Source organism: Triticum urartu, chromosome 7A, assembly GCF_056163025.1.
Source record: "Triticum urartu cultivar PI428250 chromosome 7A, HENAU_Tu73, whole genome shotgun sequence".
NCBI lineage: Eukaryota > Viridiplantae > Streptophyta > Magnoliopsida > Poales > Poaceae > Triticum > Triticum urartu.
This window is the reverse complement of record NC_141879.1, coordinates 396,770,937-396,787,185: the sequence shown is the minus strand read 5'-3', so window position 1 is coordinate 396,787,185 and position 16,249 is coordinate 396,770,937. Positions and strand designations below refer to the sequence as shown.

The 16,249-nt window shown below is 50.3% G+C and overlaps 1 protein-coding gene across 1 annotated transcript; it reads right to left on the bottom strand.

The window, feature by feature from the left end:
- Positions 1–277: 277 nt before the first annotated feature.
- LOC147959728 (uncharacterized) lies at positions 278–706 on the bottom strand. The gene has a single exon (XM_087532874.1). The coding sequence runs from the start codon at positions 704–706 to the stop codon at positions 278–280; it is 429 nt and encodes a 142-aa protein (XP_087389000.1).
- Between the last annotated feature and the right edge of the window lie 15,543 nt (positions 707–16,249).

Below are 16,249 nucleotides of genomic sequence, written 5' to 3'. Positions count from 1 at the left end.
TCCTCACGATGCTGGTCATGCCAGTCCTGGCAAGGGTCGTGGTTGTCCCAGCAGCCTCCACCACGGCCTCCTTTGCGGTCATACCCACGATTGTTGCGCTCGGCACGGCGGCCAAGGCACCCGTCGCGGTTTGCCCTGAGCTCCTGGCAGTCGTTGGTGTTGTGACTGTGGATGTGGTGAAAGACGTAGAATGGGAGGCGACCCTTGGAGGATTCAGCGTGGTTGAAGTCGCGCTTCATCTTAGGTTTGGCCTCTAGCACAGCAGTGCCCTTGCACTTCACGTCTTTGACCTTGCCTTCTTATCTTCAGGATCGGCCTCCGGGACCTCTAGGAGGGAGAGGTGACCTTCCTCTGCCCTTGTGCACCAGGTTGCCATGTTGAACATCTCCACAGATGAACACAGATCTTCATGTATGGTGAGCTCTTGTTTCATCTTGACATCCCGGACGCCATCAGTGAACACCGAAATGATGGCCATGTCGGACACCTTAGGGATCTTGAGGCGAACATTGGTGAAGCGTTGTATGTATTTGTGCAAGGTTTCACTCGGCTCCTGCTTGATGCATCGCAGGTCGCCTGCCGCGGGAGCGCAGTCGTGAGTGCCCTGGAAGTTGGCGATGAAGCGCTCACGCAGCTTGTCCCAGGAAGAGATCGACCCCACCGAAAGGTTCAAGAGCCACGAGCGCGCGCCATACTTGAGGGCCATGGGAACCTAGTTCGATATGACTTTGTCGTTGCTATTCGTCGCCTCGATACTCACCTCGTAGAGATGGAGGAACTCAGCGGGATTAGGGGTGCCGTCTTAGCGTGGAGGCAGATCCAGCTTGAACTTGTCGGGCCAGACGATGCGGCGCAGCTCCGGGGTGATTGCACGGCAACCTGCCGCACTCATGGGAGCCGGCCGCTGAGGGGGAGCATGATCTTGACGATCGCGCGCCGCCGCCTCTTGCGGCACATGGTCTTGACGTAGCAGTGTTGGAAGCACGCGTCCTACTCCTTGGGGCCGCTACACCACCTTGTAGCGTTTTTCATTGTGCACTGGCGCCCTGCGTGGTGGATCGCCCTGAGGTGCCTCGCGCCTCGGCTCAGGGTCCATGCCGTGCAGAGGAGAAGGAGGAGGCAAGTCGTGAGCCATGTCACCCACCAGAGATGGCGGAGGACGGGGTGAGCGGGACGGTTTAGGGGCCTCGCCAGCGGTGTTGACGAGCTCGGCGCTGCGGGCGAGCCAGTCATCATAGAGGTCATTGGTCAGACGATAGCGCATAATCTCGCACGCCATGAGCAGCGCAGCCTACGTGTTCGCCATGAGAGGACGACACCGTGACCGGAGTGGGTGATGGAGTCGCGGTGCTGCCGTTGCGCCGCATGGATGGTGGCAGCAATGAGTCCTGTTGTTCGCGGGCAACAGGGTTGGTGGCGGCGTAGGCCGCCGGGGAGGCAGAGTGGCGTTGGCCACCGAGGAGGCAGAGTGGCGAGGCACGCTGTTGCCCACACGTGTCGTCTGAGCGACATGAGTGGCCCAGTGCTCGGCATGGACATGGTGAGCATCAGCCATGGGAAATGATGGAACGGCGGCGGAGCGAATGACAGAAGAAAGGCTTGGACACGCCCCTACCTGGCGTGCCAAATGTCAGATTCAGTGCTCTGCAGACCCAAGAAAGGTTCGAATTCCGGGGCATGTGCGAAGGACTCAACCTCTTCAGCCAACCAGTTTGTCGATCCCGTGGCCTAGTTCGATGAACAAGGAAGAAGATGGACACGACAGTTTACCCAGGTTCGGTCCACCTTACGGTGTAAGACCCTACTCCTGCTTTGTGTGGATTAGCCTCACAAGGGGCTGAGGATGGACTAGTACAAGGGAAGAACAACCTCGCAGGGTCTGCTCTGGTGTGAGTGTGAGCTGATGAGGTGTGGAACTGATCCAGCAAGAGCTCTCCCATTCTATGGTGGTGGCTAAGCTATATTTATAGTGGCCTTTGTCCTCTTTCCCCAAAATGTAGGCGGGAAGGGATCCCACAGGGGCTGATTTTGAAAGGGGACAAGTAGTACATCTTATCCTGACGAAAGGTGGTCTTATCCTTTCGAGCTTGTGCTCTTGGTCTTGTAACAACGGAATGGAAACCTTTGGGAAATTCCCCGGGACCCCGCGCCTGCGCTTGCCTCCTTAGCACCAAAGAGGAAACCTGCTCCCCTGCGCCCGCTGGCGCCCGCCTGGCCTTGGTCATCATGGATTACGTCACCTCAACCTGCATAGAAATCTCCACTCCTCAGGTGGCAGCCCCGGGGGGGGGGGGCTCGCTCCGGAGGTCTTGATGCCACCCCCTTGTGAGGTTTGGCCCTCGTGAGGGTCTTGTTTTGAAGGTGTTGAAGATGGGCTGTACCAGGCCTTTGATGGAGCCACACCATGGGATGCAGGCAGGCAAGTCTGGGTACCCTGGTTCCCAGAACACCGACACTACTTGCTGAGCATTGAGGCGGCAAACGGTGATGAGAGGGTCATTGCGAATTGGTTCCCGCTCTCAAGGATGGCGCATGCTCCTGGCTCCTACACCTCTCAGAAGGATCGATCTCCTCCTGGGACGAGCTTCACGAGCGTTTCATCGCGAACTTCCAGGGCACCCGCGACTATGCTCCTGCGGTGGGCGACTTGCGGTGCGTGAAGCAGCAGCCGGGCGAGACCTTGCACAAGTGCATACAACGCTTCATGAACGTTCACCTCAAGATCCCGACGGCGTCGGACGAGGCCATTATTTCAGTGTTCACTGATTGCGTCTGGGACGTCAAGATGAAAGAGGAGCTCGCCATCCACGAGGACATGTGCTCGGCCTTGGAGATGTTCAACTTGGCAAACAAGTGCGCAAGGGCCGAGGAGGGTCGCCTCTCCCTCCTGAACCTTCCTGAGGCCGACCCTGAAGACAAGAAGGCCAAAGCTAAGGAGGTAAAGCGCAAGGGCCCCACCGTGATGGCTGTTGAGCCCGAGATGAAGCGCGGTCGTGACCAAGATGAGCCCACCAGGGGCAACCGCCCATTCTACATCTTCCACAACACACACAGCCATAACACCAACGACTGCCAGGAGCTCAGGGCCCTCCGCGACGGGCGCCTCGGCCACCGCCCCGACCATGAAGACTGTGGCTACGGCCGTGGGGGAGGCCCCGGTGGAGGCCACTAGGACAACCGCGACCCTCGCCAGGATCGTTGGCGTGATGAGCCTCGCGATGGGCCCTGGCCTGTCTAGCCTCATGAGGCCCGTCCTCCGGGCAATGTCGGCCTCCCTCCGCTGCCACTGCCGCCAAGGAGAAACGACGACAACCGGCAGGATGATGGGGCTGGGGGCGTCCAGGAACCTCGTGCGATCGCCTGCATCCTAGGTGGTGCTCAGGCCCCAGCCTCACATCGCATCTTCAAGCAGTTTGCTCGTGAAGTGAACGCAGCCTTCTCGAGGCTCGAGGGTGTGTGTCCCCTCAAGTGGTTGTGGTGCGCCATCATCGTCAACTCCAAGGACCACCTCAAGGGTTCAGCCGCCTCAGGTGTGCTCCCCATGCTCTAAACGCCCACCAGCAGCAATGTTGTCATCACCAAAACCCTCATTGACGGCAGCGCGGGGCTCAATGTCCTCTCTGTTGAAACATTCGAGACGCTCCAAGTGCCTATGACCAGCTCATACCCACCAAGCCCTTCTTAGGAGTGACCGACGGCTCCACCATACCTCTGGTGTAGATACGCCTGCCTATCACCGTTGGCACACGTGAAAACAACCACACTGAGCTCATCGACTTTGACGAAGCCCACATTGGCCTCCCGTACAATGACATCCTTGGGCATCCTGCCCTCGCCAAGTTCATGGAAGCAACCCACCACGGCTACAATATCCTCAAGATGCCAGGGTGCGGCGGCATCATCACGGTCGCCTGCGATGAGAAGGATGTAGTCTGCTCACTCAAGCGCCCCTACAAGGCAGCAGCAGCCAAAAACTCTGATGATGAAGATGCTGTTCTACAACCCGAGGCCACCCCAAGAAGAAGAAACAGCTTCTCCTCAAGAGTTGCCAAGAGGCAGGAGCGCCTGCCGATGGTGCTTCAGGCTCCGCGCCCGTTGCTGGGGCACCCCTTCCTCCCGCATAGGAAGGCGCACCCAACACTTCCCTCAAGACAGGCTTGGGGGCTTCCGTCTGAATAGCCTCTGACCTAACCGAAGCGACGAGGGAGGTGCGTAGGCACCACTTGGAGGAATGCTTTGATGCGTGCCCCCACGAGCAAGGCACACGACGTGAGGCTCCAGGTGCACGAGAGTTCATCACCAAGGCAATCGAGGAGCTTCAGAAGGCAAGGGCCATGCGCAGCGAGCGTCGCCCCGCATGGCCTTCAAGTGCAGCTGTGGCCCCTGACATGGGCGGCTAGCTACGCGTCCGTGTCAACATCCCGGGCCTCAATAGGGCCACTTCATAGGACCTCTTCTGGCCGTCCCGTGGTTATCCCTGCAACTACATCTTCATGCCGTTTTCCTTGCTGAACATAGGCGCCTCGTACCAGTGCTTCGCGCAGCATGCTACAGCCTCGCACGAGGCTAGGTGCCTGGCAGTCATCTCGGAGGAGGTTCTGGACCCTCACGAGCCCGGCGGGCCTCGCGAGCTCCCCAGGCCTCCGGACTCGTCCAGCTCGTGAGGAGCAGCTTCCGGTACACTTTTTTTCAGCTACCTCGATGCTTCTACAACAATGGTGCTAGGTGACTTTTTGGTTTGTTTAGGTTGAGGTCGCCCCAGCTCTGTCATATCAATTAGCGTATTTTTGACCAGTTATGCCTCCTTGAGTTACTATGGCTGTTAACATTGTGCCTGACGACTTACCGCCCTTGGAGTCACCTTTGTGGCCTCCTCGTGTTGCTAGCCCACCCAGTGGGCGTCCCACGAGAGGGGGCTACCGTCATGGCGCCCGTGCTTGGGTCCGTCCCTGTAGCACTGATAAATCTAAGAGACTAAGCTCTGGCTCACGGGTCGGCCCCATGCATGTCATCTCACAGGTCCTTAGTGCCTTCGTCTTCTCGCGAAACGATGACGGGCAGACCAGCAAGCGCAGTCGCCCCTTGTATTTTGCAGCTATTTAATGCGTAGGAGTCTCTGGAGAGAGGACCTCGAGTGGCCTAGCCAGCGCCTCATCCGCGACCATGATTAAGCACCACTCCAGCTTGTAAAAGGCTAAGTAAAACTACCCCATACGCCGTGTGTCGCTGGGTAAGGCCTCCCTTAAGCGCCTCCAGGAGGTACACCGTTTCTCTTCCGCGCAAACCGCTTGCACGTTAAAAGGGGGCCCTTGAGCATCGCGCCTCAGGGGCTCCTACTGGCTTCCGAGCCCCCACCCCATGGCCTTGACCACGGCATCGCAAATTAGCATACCAGCAGCGGCCGAGCTCTGCTCAAGAGCCGGGTCCCGAGAACATAGAGCGTCATGGTAGGCAAGTAAAGAGGATTGTAAACCTCGCAGGGGATTACAGGGAGAGGGGTGTAGCCCAACTTCGCTGACACTTTTTTCGGGATATGATGGGCATCGGTTCCTTCATGTGCCCCTAGTGGGGTTTACCCTGTTATTAAAGAGTAGGGAACACGCCCAGGATCAAAGGCCATAGGAAACTTGCCCTCATAACAGGAGGACCGCCATGGACCGCGAGCTCTCCAAGCTAAGTTATCCTATGTCACAACCCTAGCTTGGCCTTTGCTTGTCATTGATATGCATACATGCATCATGTTTAAATTATTTGAAAATTGAAATGGGGATCAACAAACCCCACCCCCCTGAAAATACCAAGATCAACTGAAAATGATTTCAATGAACCCAAAATGCTCTTCACAAAAGTTCATCATTTTTGAATTGGTCCATACCCTCTGCCAAAAATGGTGCACATATTTCTAGGAGATTTCTGGATTTTTGAATTAACTCATATTGTATTTGAATTGGACATATTAATTCCTATAAAATATTTGGTAGCTCCAAATATTTTGAAACTTTTTGAGGGCCTCTAATGCAATTCAGTTACTGCCCAAAAATATTTTCAAGATCTATAAAATTGATTTGGTTTTAAAACTAAATCACAAACAAATTGCAAAAATAAAAAAAGAGAAACAAAATAGAAACCAGAGAGAGAAACTCACCTGGGCCTTACCTGTAGCCGGCCCAGCTGGCTGCCAAGCCCACCAGGGCTCCCTCGTCATCTTCCATCTCGCGCCAGTAGGCGAGGGCGCATGCCCGCGGCACGCCCGCACGCGCGAGGCCACCTCCTACCTGCTTGCTCGCTGCTGGAGACGGCCCCAAACGCCAAGACACCCCTGACCCCCTCCCACTCCCCCTCGATCTCATTCCCCTCCTCTAATCCCTCCCCTCTCTATGTTCATGGGCGCCCAAGAATGCCGACGAGCATCGCCACAGCCACCAGCTACCACACGCCTTGCCGATGCGCCAGTATGCTCCGCTGTTTCATCCTCGACCTCCTCACCGAGCCAAGCATTGTCGGACACCCGGCATCGTTGTCCCTGCCATCGTCTTCGATCTTCGTCACTTGCACTCGATTCCGTCGATTCGCAGTAACCCGTCCATCCCCGACCTCGATGACGCCGCCATCGGATATGCTGTGAGTCCCCAGTTATTCCCCCTAATCCCGTTGACAATACCCTCCTCTAACCCCTGCTAGCCAACGCGCCTGAGAGATCCCGCCGCCGGCCGTCTTCACCTCCGTGGCTAGAGCAACCACGCGTCGCACCTGAGCACATATGCGTGCTCAGTGCCTCCCCAGGAAGCCGCAGACCACACCAGCTCGACCTAAGATGCACCGTAGCGCCTAACCCGCTGATGCCCGAGCTCCGGCTGCCGCATACCTCACCGACGATGCTATTTCCATCCACTTCAGGTCGCACCGCTTGCACCGTTGGATGCGAGGGAGTGCTTGCAACCCATAGAGCCTTTCCGCGCGGCGCTTGGTCGCCGGAGGGCGAAACCCGCAGCCCTTCATTGTCGCGGCACCTCGCCGGCGGCCTAACTCTGGCTAAACTCGAATTAGCATGAATGACCACGCTAATCCCCCACTAGTCACTCACATATGGGCCCCACGCCTTAATTAACCATAGTTAATTTCTGTTTAGTTTAATTAAATCACAGTGGCCCCACGCATTAGTGTTGACCTTGCTGATGTGGCCCTTGACTGGCCTCATGTGTCAGCGACCCTAACTAGCCCTGGGTCACTGACCCATGGGTCCCACCAGTCAAATTTGACCTGGCTGACCCATTTGACTTGCTGACGTCACAGTGATGCTATGGTGACGCAATAAGTAATTTTTTGGATTTAGTTTAATTTAAATAACTAGGAAAATTCCAGAAAATGTGTAAAACTTCTAAAATCATAGAAAATAATCTATAGCTCAAATGAAAATAATTTATATATGAGAAATTATCAGAACAATTCAATCTCTCCATCTGTACCATTATCATGCATGTTAGAACAATCTTTGGCTACTGTTTAGGACAAATCAAATGAATGTCATTTAAATAACCACAAATGGAGTTTGAATTTGAACCTTTGGTTCAAAACAACTTCATCCAATCTGGTTGCTTGTTGCATTAGCTCAACCAATATCATATTGCCATGTCATGATCGCGCATCATATTGTTGAAGGAAATATGCCCTAGAGGCAATAATAAAGTTGTTATTTATATTTCCTTATATCATGATAAATGTTTATTATTCATGATAGAATTGTATTAACCGGAAACATAGTACATGTGTGTGTACATAGACAAAATAGAGTGTCCCTAGTATGCCTCTACTTGACTAGCTCGTTAATCAAAGATGGTTAAGTTTCCTGACCATAGACATGTGTTGTCATTTGATGAACGGGATCACATCAATAGAGAATGATGTGATGGACAAGACCCTTCCATTAGCTTAACATAATGATCGTTATGTTTTATTGCTATTGCTTTCTTCATGACTTATATATATATATTCCTCTGACTATGAGATTATGCAACTCCCGAATACCGGACGAACACCTTATGTGTTATCAAACATTACAATTGTGGCACCCCGGCTCCGAGAAACTGGAACACCCTGTATTCTAGCCCAGAGATCGAGGAGAAGTCTTCTGGAATAGGACACTGCTCAACATAGAACAAACCAACTTTCTATTATTACACGAATATGATTACAAGGTCTCCAATATTACAACGAATAACATCGGCACAGAGACACTATGCCATCCTCATTCGCTCTATGCAAGCAGCAGAACAAGTCGAGGCAGCGGAACAAGGACGATGGTGGTGAACTCCACTCCGCAGGGACTCTAGCTGGAACGCTTATCCTAGCTCGCACGAACGGAACCCACGACAAGCAATCAAGCAATCATGGCATGACCTGCAAACTGGCATGACACGCCAGGTCAGTACATTGAATGTACTTGCAAGCTCACAATAACCAGAAGCATTTAAGACAAACAACAGCATGGCAATTACAGGTTAAGCAAGAATTATCATGAGATCATCAGGATAACATGGCATGAACAACATGAACATGATACAGCTAGAACCATAATCGCATGGCATGAACATTTAAATATGACGATACTAGCATGCAACATGAGGACACTATATGCACCTTTTATTTTGCTCGGGTTACCTCGTAATCATCACATGCATCACTTATGAACCTCGGACATCACATGATCATCTTAGGATCAAATCAATCTTGGTATAAACAATACCGCAGTAATCGTTAAATGACCACAAGGAGCTTCATCTTTACCCACGATTCTCGCACAACATCACGAATACCCATCAACTTGGTATCCTCGATACCACGGTGATCATTCACGGATCACAAACGAAACCACTCTAGGCTCAACGGGTTACCTCGTCACCAAACGGTGATCATTCATGGATCACATAACCAACTTATGTCATCATCGAACCAGGGTTGTTATTAAGCACATTTTTATTATTACTATTGACCCATAGTGTGACCGACCCGAACTAGACCCTTATCCGCGAGCACGGCTATCGATAGATTTAATACACACTCTGTAGAGGTAGCGCACTTTACCCACACCACGGAACCCATGGCCTCGCACTCCCATTCGGGTGGACCAACGGCGTTCCTACAAAATCGTCCTACTGCCATGACACTCTCCCGGCCACTCCGACTCACTCCCCACTGGGCTAAGTCTTGGGTGGCCCCGTGCCTACCAAAGACACCAACGGCCACCGTCGTGGTAAAACAATAAACGGTCCCAAATGGGGACAAGACGGCTACAACAACTACAGGAACATAAGGCCTATGTCCGCCTACCTGATTAGGGTAGCGCGTGCCCATAACCTTCCCTTGTGGGAGGCACTGGCAAGAGGCACGCCAATATGACCAGTTAGGACCCTCCCATAAAGGCAAGTGTGGTTGCACCGGTCATCTCGATATGGTGGCACCATGACTTAGCCAACAGTTGTTCAAGTTCAATTAAGTCCAATTAAACTTGAATGCAATAAGCTGAGCCATGATAAAATGACAGGATGTAATTACAATGCATGAGCATGATATCAACATAAGCATGCAGGTAGTGCAACATAATCATCGAGCATAACCATAATGAAACATTAACAAAATGAGCATGGCAAACTGACGGACATAACATTACACATGATTATACCATGACCACAAGCATCATAAATAAATACCATGCAAGAACTCATCCAGAATACTATCAAATACGCATATAACCAACTGGATACAAAGTAACATGCATAGCTACGACACTAGATAACAGATCATAAACATGCATCCGAAATAAAACACTGCTACTATTACCAAGCATGACATATAACAATAATACTAGTGATAAGTGCAAGACAACAAGATGCAGAAGGGCATAGCATGAAAGTGAACACAGATCTCTAAGCATTACCGAAACAATGATAACCGTATCCAAACAAGCAAACATTTATTAAACATTCAAGTTGAAAGTCTTGGCTACTGCATGACTATCATGCAAGTGGTTGTTGTGGCTTGGCTAGGGTGGAAGAAATCACCGGGAAGAAGTGCGAGAAGCTCACGGAAAGAATCACCGGAAAATGTTCTCTCTGGGAGGGGGCTGATTTAGTGCAAGGGAGAAATAGTCATTTTCAGAATGGTAACACAAGGTGAAAATGATATCAACAGAAAGGGCTTGGCGAAACGAACAAGTGGTCTTTGGAATCACCTCATTTGGAGTTGGGAGTAAAAAGATATAAGGGTTTTTCTGTGAGGGACCTATGTGTAATAAAATCATCACAAACAGGCCCTCAGCAGGAAAAACAGAACGCGTCTTTTCTGAGAATACGTTTTCCAGAGAGGAAAACATATTCTTGCCCAAAGAAGAAATGGAATAAGCTTTCGGTTAAGGGAAAGCGCATCCTCGGAAAGACGCGGCCACTTATCCACATCAGCGGGCCGGCCAGGTCAGCGCATAGAGGCCGACAGGCGAGGCCCACGAGCAGGGGTGGGGGTCATCGTCTTCAACCGCTTGCCCGCCCATGGAGCAGAGGATGGGGCGAGGTAACAGCAAGGCCGGCGCCGGCTCGGCCAACTCCAGCCAACTCCCGCTGGAGTGATGGCACCGGCGAGTGCGGGGAGAAGTGTTGCATCCTCCTGGACCCCGCAGCAGTAACAGGGTGGAGCAGAACGACGATGTCTAGTGGCGACCGAGGGCGATGGCGGCGGCCGAACCTGGGTGCCTGGGCACGTTGGCTCTGGTGAGGAAAATAAGGGTGGGAGAGGTTCTCCAGGGTCTGGGTCAGCTACTGGTGGTGGTGGTATGGAGAGAGGGGCTCGGGCTCGAGTGAGTTTAGCCGAGCATGGCCGGCGGCCTTGGCGGCATAGGGCAGCGAGGAGAGGCTCTGGAGGCAATTGTATGGGCTGGGGAGGAGTAGTGGAGTGAGGGGGAGCGGTTGGTGAGCTCGGGAGCGATCGGGGACGGCTATATATAGCCGGACGAGGGACGCTGTGGTCGAGTGCCGCCGCTCGAGCTTGGCCAAAGCTCTGGCGAGGCTTAGCGAGCACAGGCGAGCACGGGAACATGGCGAGGGGAAGTGCGGATGAGCTACAGAGGTGCATAGGGCAGGAGGGGCCGAGGGCATAGGGGAGAAAGAAACCAAACGCCTTGAATGCTCGGCCGGCCACAGCGCGCCCGTGGACGCGTGGCGACGAGTGCTGACGGAGGGGCTTACGGAGGGGGGTATGGCTCCAGGTGGACGACGACGATGCGGGCTAGCTGCCGAACATGCTCACGCGTGCGAAGATGGCGAGAGGGGGAGGGGCCCGAGCAAGAAACCATCCAGCGCACGTCCATGGCATGCTAGAGAGGTGGTCACCGCGTGAGCTGATAGAGGCAAAGGTGTCCCGTCTTGCGATGATATGGTGGCTATCGTTTTGTTGGAAGTCGACTTTGACGACCCGACTATGAACGTGCGAGGATGTCGCGCCTTAGCAATCGCTAAACCAACTCCGAGAGGTTATTGACCATGCCGGAGCACGATCAACCTGACCACGAACGTCTATTTCTTGTAGGCAAACGAAGAACAAGCAAGAAACTAAGATTGCAATATGGATATTGCGAATATAAGAGGAAATCTTTGTTGATCAAAGGTGGGGTTCTGTGACATCTTGGTCTGGTCGTTGAACACAAACGAAGTACGCGAAGTTGTAGCTATGGCGAACTTTTAATCTAAACAAAATCCAAAGTCTAAACGATGCCCTAAGGGCTGTATATATGGAGGAGAGAGGGGGAATTTCGTGGCCCTTGAAGGAGGGGTCCGAAACCAACCCTAACTCTTGTTTCCCCACACATACAGACTCTAAAACAACCTATAATCAAGTATTTCAAAATTACATGGGCCTGGCCCAAAAATAAGGTGATGCAGCACCTAGGATAGCCTCTGGACCAAATTTATGAAGTGTCATCTTGTATATTTCGTCCAAGGCTTCATGCACTCATTATGGTGGCTTCAAAGTCCTGGAATCATCACTTGTAACTCCGTTCTTGTTCCCCTTGCGCACGCCATCATCTCCATGCTTGAACTCGATCCAAGGTTCATCTTTCTTGTCCAAGCTAGGCCCTTCATTTGTAAGCAAAACAAATGTATCCAATTTATGCAACATCATATTCTCATGAACATTAGAATCGTTACCAAGAAACAAAAGTACCTGGTAATTTAATTGGCATGCGCGAGCTCTAGTAATTGGTCCAGTATGTATAGCAGCAGGGACTGTGGGTGTTGTCGGTGTCAAAACCGGCGGATCTCAGGTAGGGGGTCCCGAACTGTGCATCTAGGATCGATGGTAACAGGAGACGGGGGACACAATGTTTACCTAGGTTCGGGCCCTCTCAATGGAGGTAAAAACCCTACGTCCTGCTCGATTGATATTGATGAATATGAGTGTTACAAGAGTGGATCTACCACGAGATCGTAATGTCTAAACCCTAGAAGTCTAGACTATATGGGTACGGTAATGAGTATATGTGGTGTCCTTTTCGGACTATCCCCTTTGGTTTATATAGACATCGAGGGGATCTAGGGTTTACATGGAGTCGGTTACATGAGAAGGAATCTTTGATCGCCAAGCTTGCCTTCCACGCCAAGTAGAGTCCAATCCGGACACGGTGAAGTCTTCGGCCTTCATGTCCTCACAGCCCATCTGTCCGGCCCATAGATAACAGGCCGAATGCCCGAGAACCCCTTAGTCCAGGACTCCCTCAGTAGCCCTTGAACCTGGCTTCAATGACGAGGAGTCCGACGCGCAGATTTTTTCTTTGGCATTGCAAGGAGGGTTCCCTCCTTTCGAATTCCAGAATAGTCTTCGGACGAAGTAAGTATATCCAGACCTGTGTATATAATGGCAGAGAATATAATACCCACGAGCCCAACTTGTTGATTGATAACCCACAAGTATAGGGGATCACAACAGTTTTCGATATGTAAGAGTGTCGAACCCAACGAGGAGCTAAAGGCAGAACAAATATTCCCTCGAGTTCTATCGACCACCGAAACAACTCTACGCACGCTTGACGTTCGCTTTACCTAGAACAAGTATAAACTAGAAGTACTTTGTAGGTGTTGTTGGATAGACTTGCAAGATATTAAAGAGTACGTAAATAAAAAGTAGGGGCTGTTGTAAGTAAAGAAGCAACAAAGTAAATATAGCGAGTGTGGAAAAGTGGTCGTAGGAGTTGTGAAATTGCCCCTAAGCAATTGACTACTTTACTAGACCGATAGCAAGTTTCATGTGGGAGAGGCCACTGCTAGCATGTCATCCCTTACTTGGAATTCTATGCACTTATGATTGGAACTATTAGCAAGCATCCGCAACTACTAACGTTCATTAAGGTAAAACCCAACCATAGAATTAAGATATATTGGTCCCCCTTCAATCCTGTATACATCAATTTCTATGCTAGGCTGAAGCTTGTGTCCCCTTGCCCTCCAATACATAGTCCTATCAACATACAACTAACCCTATGGTGTGATCCACGCACGCGCTCATATGATGGGCACCAAAGGACAGCAACCTAACCACAAGCAAATTAAATCAATCATAGCAATTCATCAACCACCGATAGGACAACAAAAATCTACTCAGACATCATAGGATGGCAACACATCTTTGGATAATAATATGAAGCATAAAGCGCCATGTTCAAGTAGAGGGTACATCGGGTTGCGGGAGAGTGGACCGCTGTAGATAGAGGGCGAAAGGTGATGGAGATGTTGGCGAAGATGGCGGAGGTGTTGGTGTAGATCGCGGTGATGATGATGATGTCCACAGCGGCGCCACCAGAAGAGAAGGGGAGAGGGGGCCCCTTCGTCTTCTTCTTCCTTGACCTCCTCCCTAGATGGGAGAAGGGTTTCCCCTCTGGTCCTTGGCCTCCATGGCATGGGAGGGGTGAGAGCCCCTCCGAGATTGGATATGTCTCTCTCTGTTTCTACGTTCTCTTCTGTTGCCCTTTCACCGTTTCGTATATATATGGAGATCCGTAACTCTGATTGGACCGAAACCTTCACCATGATTTTTTACCAAACATTAGCTTTCTTGCGACCTAAGAAGGGCATCAACCGCCTTATGGGTGGCCCACAAGGGTCAGGGGCGCGCCTGGGCGTGCCCCCTACCTCGTGGCCATCTCGGGCACCGTCTCGCATGGATTTTTCTTCCGGAATTCTCCAAATATTCCGAAAATATTCTCCGTCCGTTTTTATCCCGTTTCGATTCCGTTTGATATGGTGTGAAACATAAAACGTGCAACAAACAGGAACTGGCACTGGGAACTGGATCAATATGTTAGTCCCAAAAATAATATAAAAAGTTTCCAAAAGTATATGAAAGTTGTAGAATATTGGCATGGAACAATCAAAAATTATAGATACGACGGAGATGTATCAGCATCCCCAAGCTGAATTCCTGCTCGTCCTCGAGTAGGTAAATGATAAAAAAGATAATTTTTGATGTGGAATGCTACCTAGCATAATCTTGATCACATATCTAATCATGGCATGAATATTAAGACACGAGTGATTCAAAGCAATAGTCTATCATTTGACATAAAAACAATAATACTTCAAGCCCACTAATAAAGCAATCATGTCTTTTCAAAATAATAAGGCCAAAGAAAGTTATCCCTACAAAATCATATAGTCTGGCTATGCTCCATCTTCACCACACAAAATATTCACATCATGCACAACCCCGATGACAAGCCAAGCAATTGGTTCATACTTTTTAACGCGCTTCAGCATTTTCAACCCTCACGCAATACATGAGCGTGAGCCATGGATATAGCACTGTAGGTGGAATAGAATGGTGGTTGTGGAGAAGACAAAAAGGAGAAGATAGTCTCACATCAACTAGCCATATCAACGGGCTATGGAGATGCCCATCAATAGATATCAATGTGAGTGAGTAGGGATTGCCATGCAACAGGTGCACTAGTGCTATAAGTATATGAAAGCTCAAACTGAAACTAAGTGGGTGTGCATCCAACTTGCTTGCTCATGAAGACCTAGGGCATTTGAGGAAGCCCATCATTGGAATATACAAGCCAAGTTCTATAATGAAAAATTCCCACTAGTATATGAAAGTGATAACTCAAGAGACTCTCTATATGAAGAACGTGGTGCTACTTTGAAGCACAAGTGTGGTAAAAGGATAGTAACATTGCCCCTTCTTTTTGTGTGGGCTTCTTTGGCCTCTCTCTTTTTTCTTGGGGCAATGCTCTAATAATGATGATCATCACACTTTTATTTACTTATAACTCAATATTACAACTCGATACTAGAACAAAGATGTGACTCTATAGGAATGCCTCCGGCGGTGTACCGGGATTTGCAATGATCTAACGTAGCAATGGCATCAAAAAACGGACAAGCCATGAAAACATCATGATAGCTATCTTATGATCATGCAAAGCAATATGAAAATGAATGCTCAAGTCATGTATACGATGATGATGAAAGTTGCATATATCTCGAAATGTTTATGGGAATGCCATGATAGGTTGGTATGGTGGCTGTTTTGAGGAAGGTATATGGTGGGTTTATGATACCGGTGAAAGTTACGCGGTACTAGAGAGGCTAGCAATGGTGGAAGGGTGAGAGTGCGTACAATCCATGGACGCAACATTAGTCATAAAGAACTCACGTACTTATTGCAAAAGTTTATTAGCCCTCGAAGCAAAGTACTACTACGCATGCCCCTAGGGGGATAGATTGGTAGGAAAAGACCATCACTCGTCCCCGACCGCCACTCATAAGGAAGACAATCAATAAATACCTCATGCTCCGACTTCGTTACATAACAGTTCACCATACGTGCATGCTACGGGAATCACAAACCTCAACACAAGTATTTCTACTAATCCACAACTACCCACTAGCATGACTCTGATACGTCTCCAACGTATCTATAATTTTTTATTGCTCCATGCTATATTATCTACTGTTTTGGACATTATTGGGCTTTATTATCCACTTTTATATTATTTTTGGGACTAACCTATTAACCGGAGGCCCAGCCCAGAATTGTTGTTTTTTGCCTGTTTTAGCGTTTTGAAGAAAAGGAATATCAAACGGAGTCCAAACGGAATGAAACCTTCGGGAACGTGATTTTCTCACTGAATCCAACTCAGGAGACTTGGACCCTATGTCAAGCCAACTAACAGGAGGCCACGAGGTAGGGGGCGCGCCTGCCCCCC

What these genes read in the sequence shown, in the direction of transcription:
- LOC147959728 (XM_087532874.1), bottom strand. Translation starts at nt 706, where the DNA reads ATGGCCCTCAAGTATGGCGCGCGCTCGTGGCTCTTGAACCTTTCGGTG.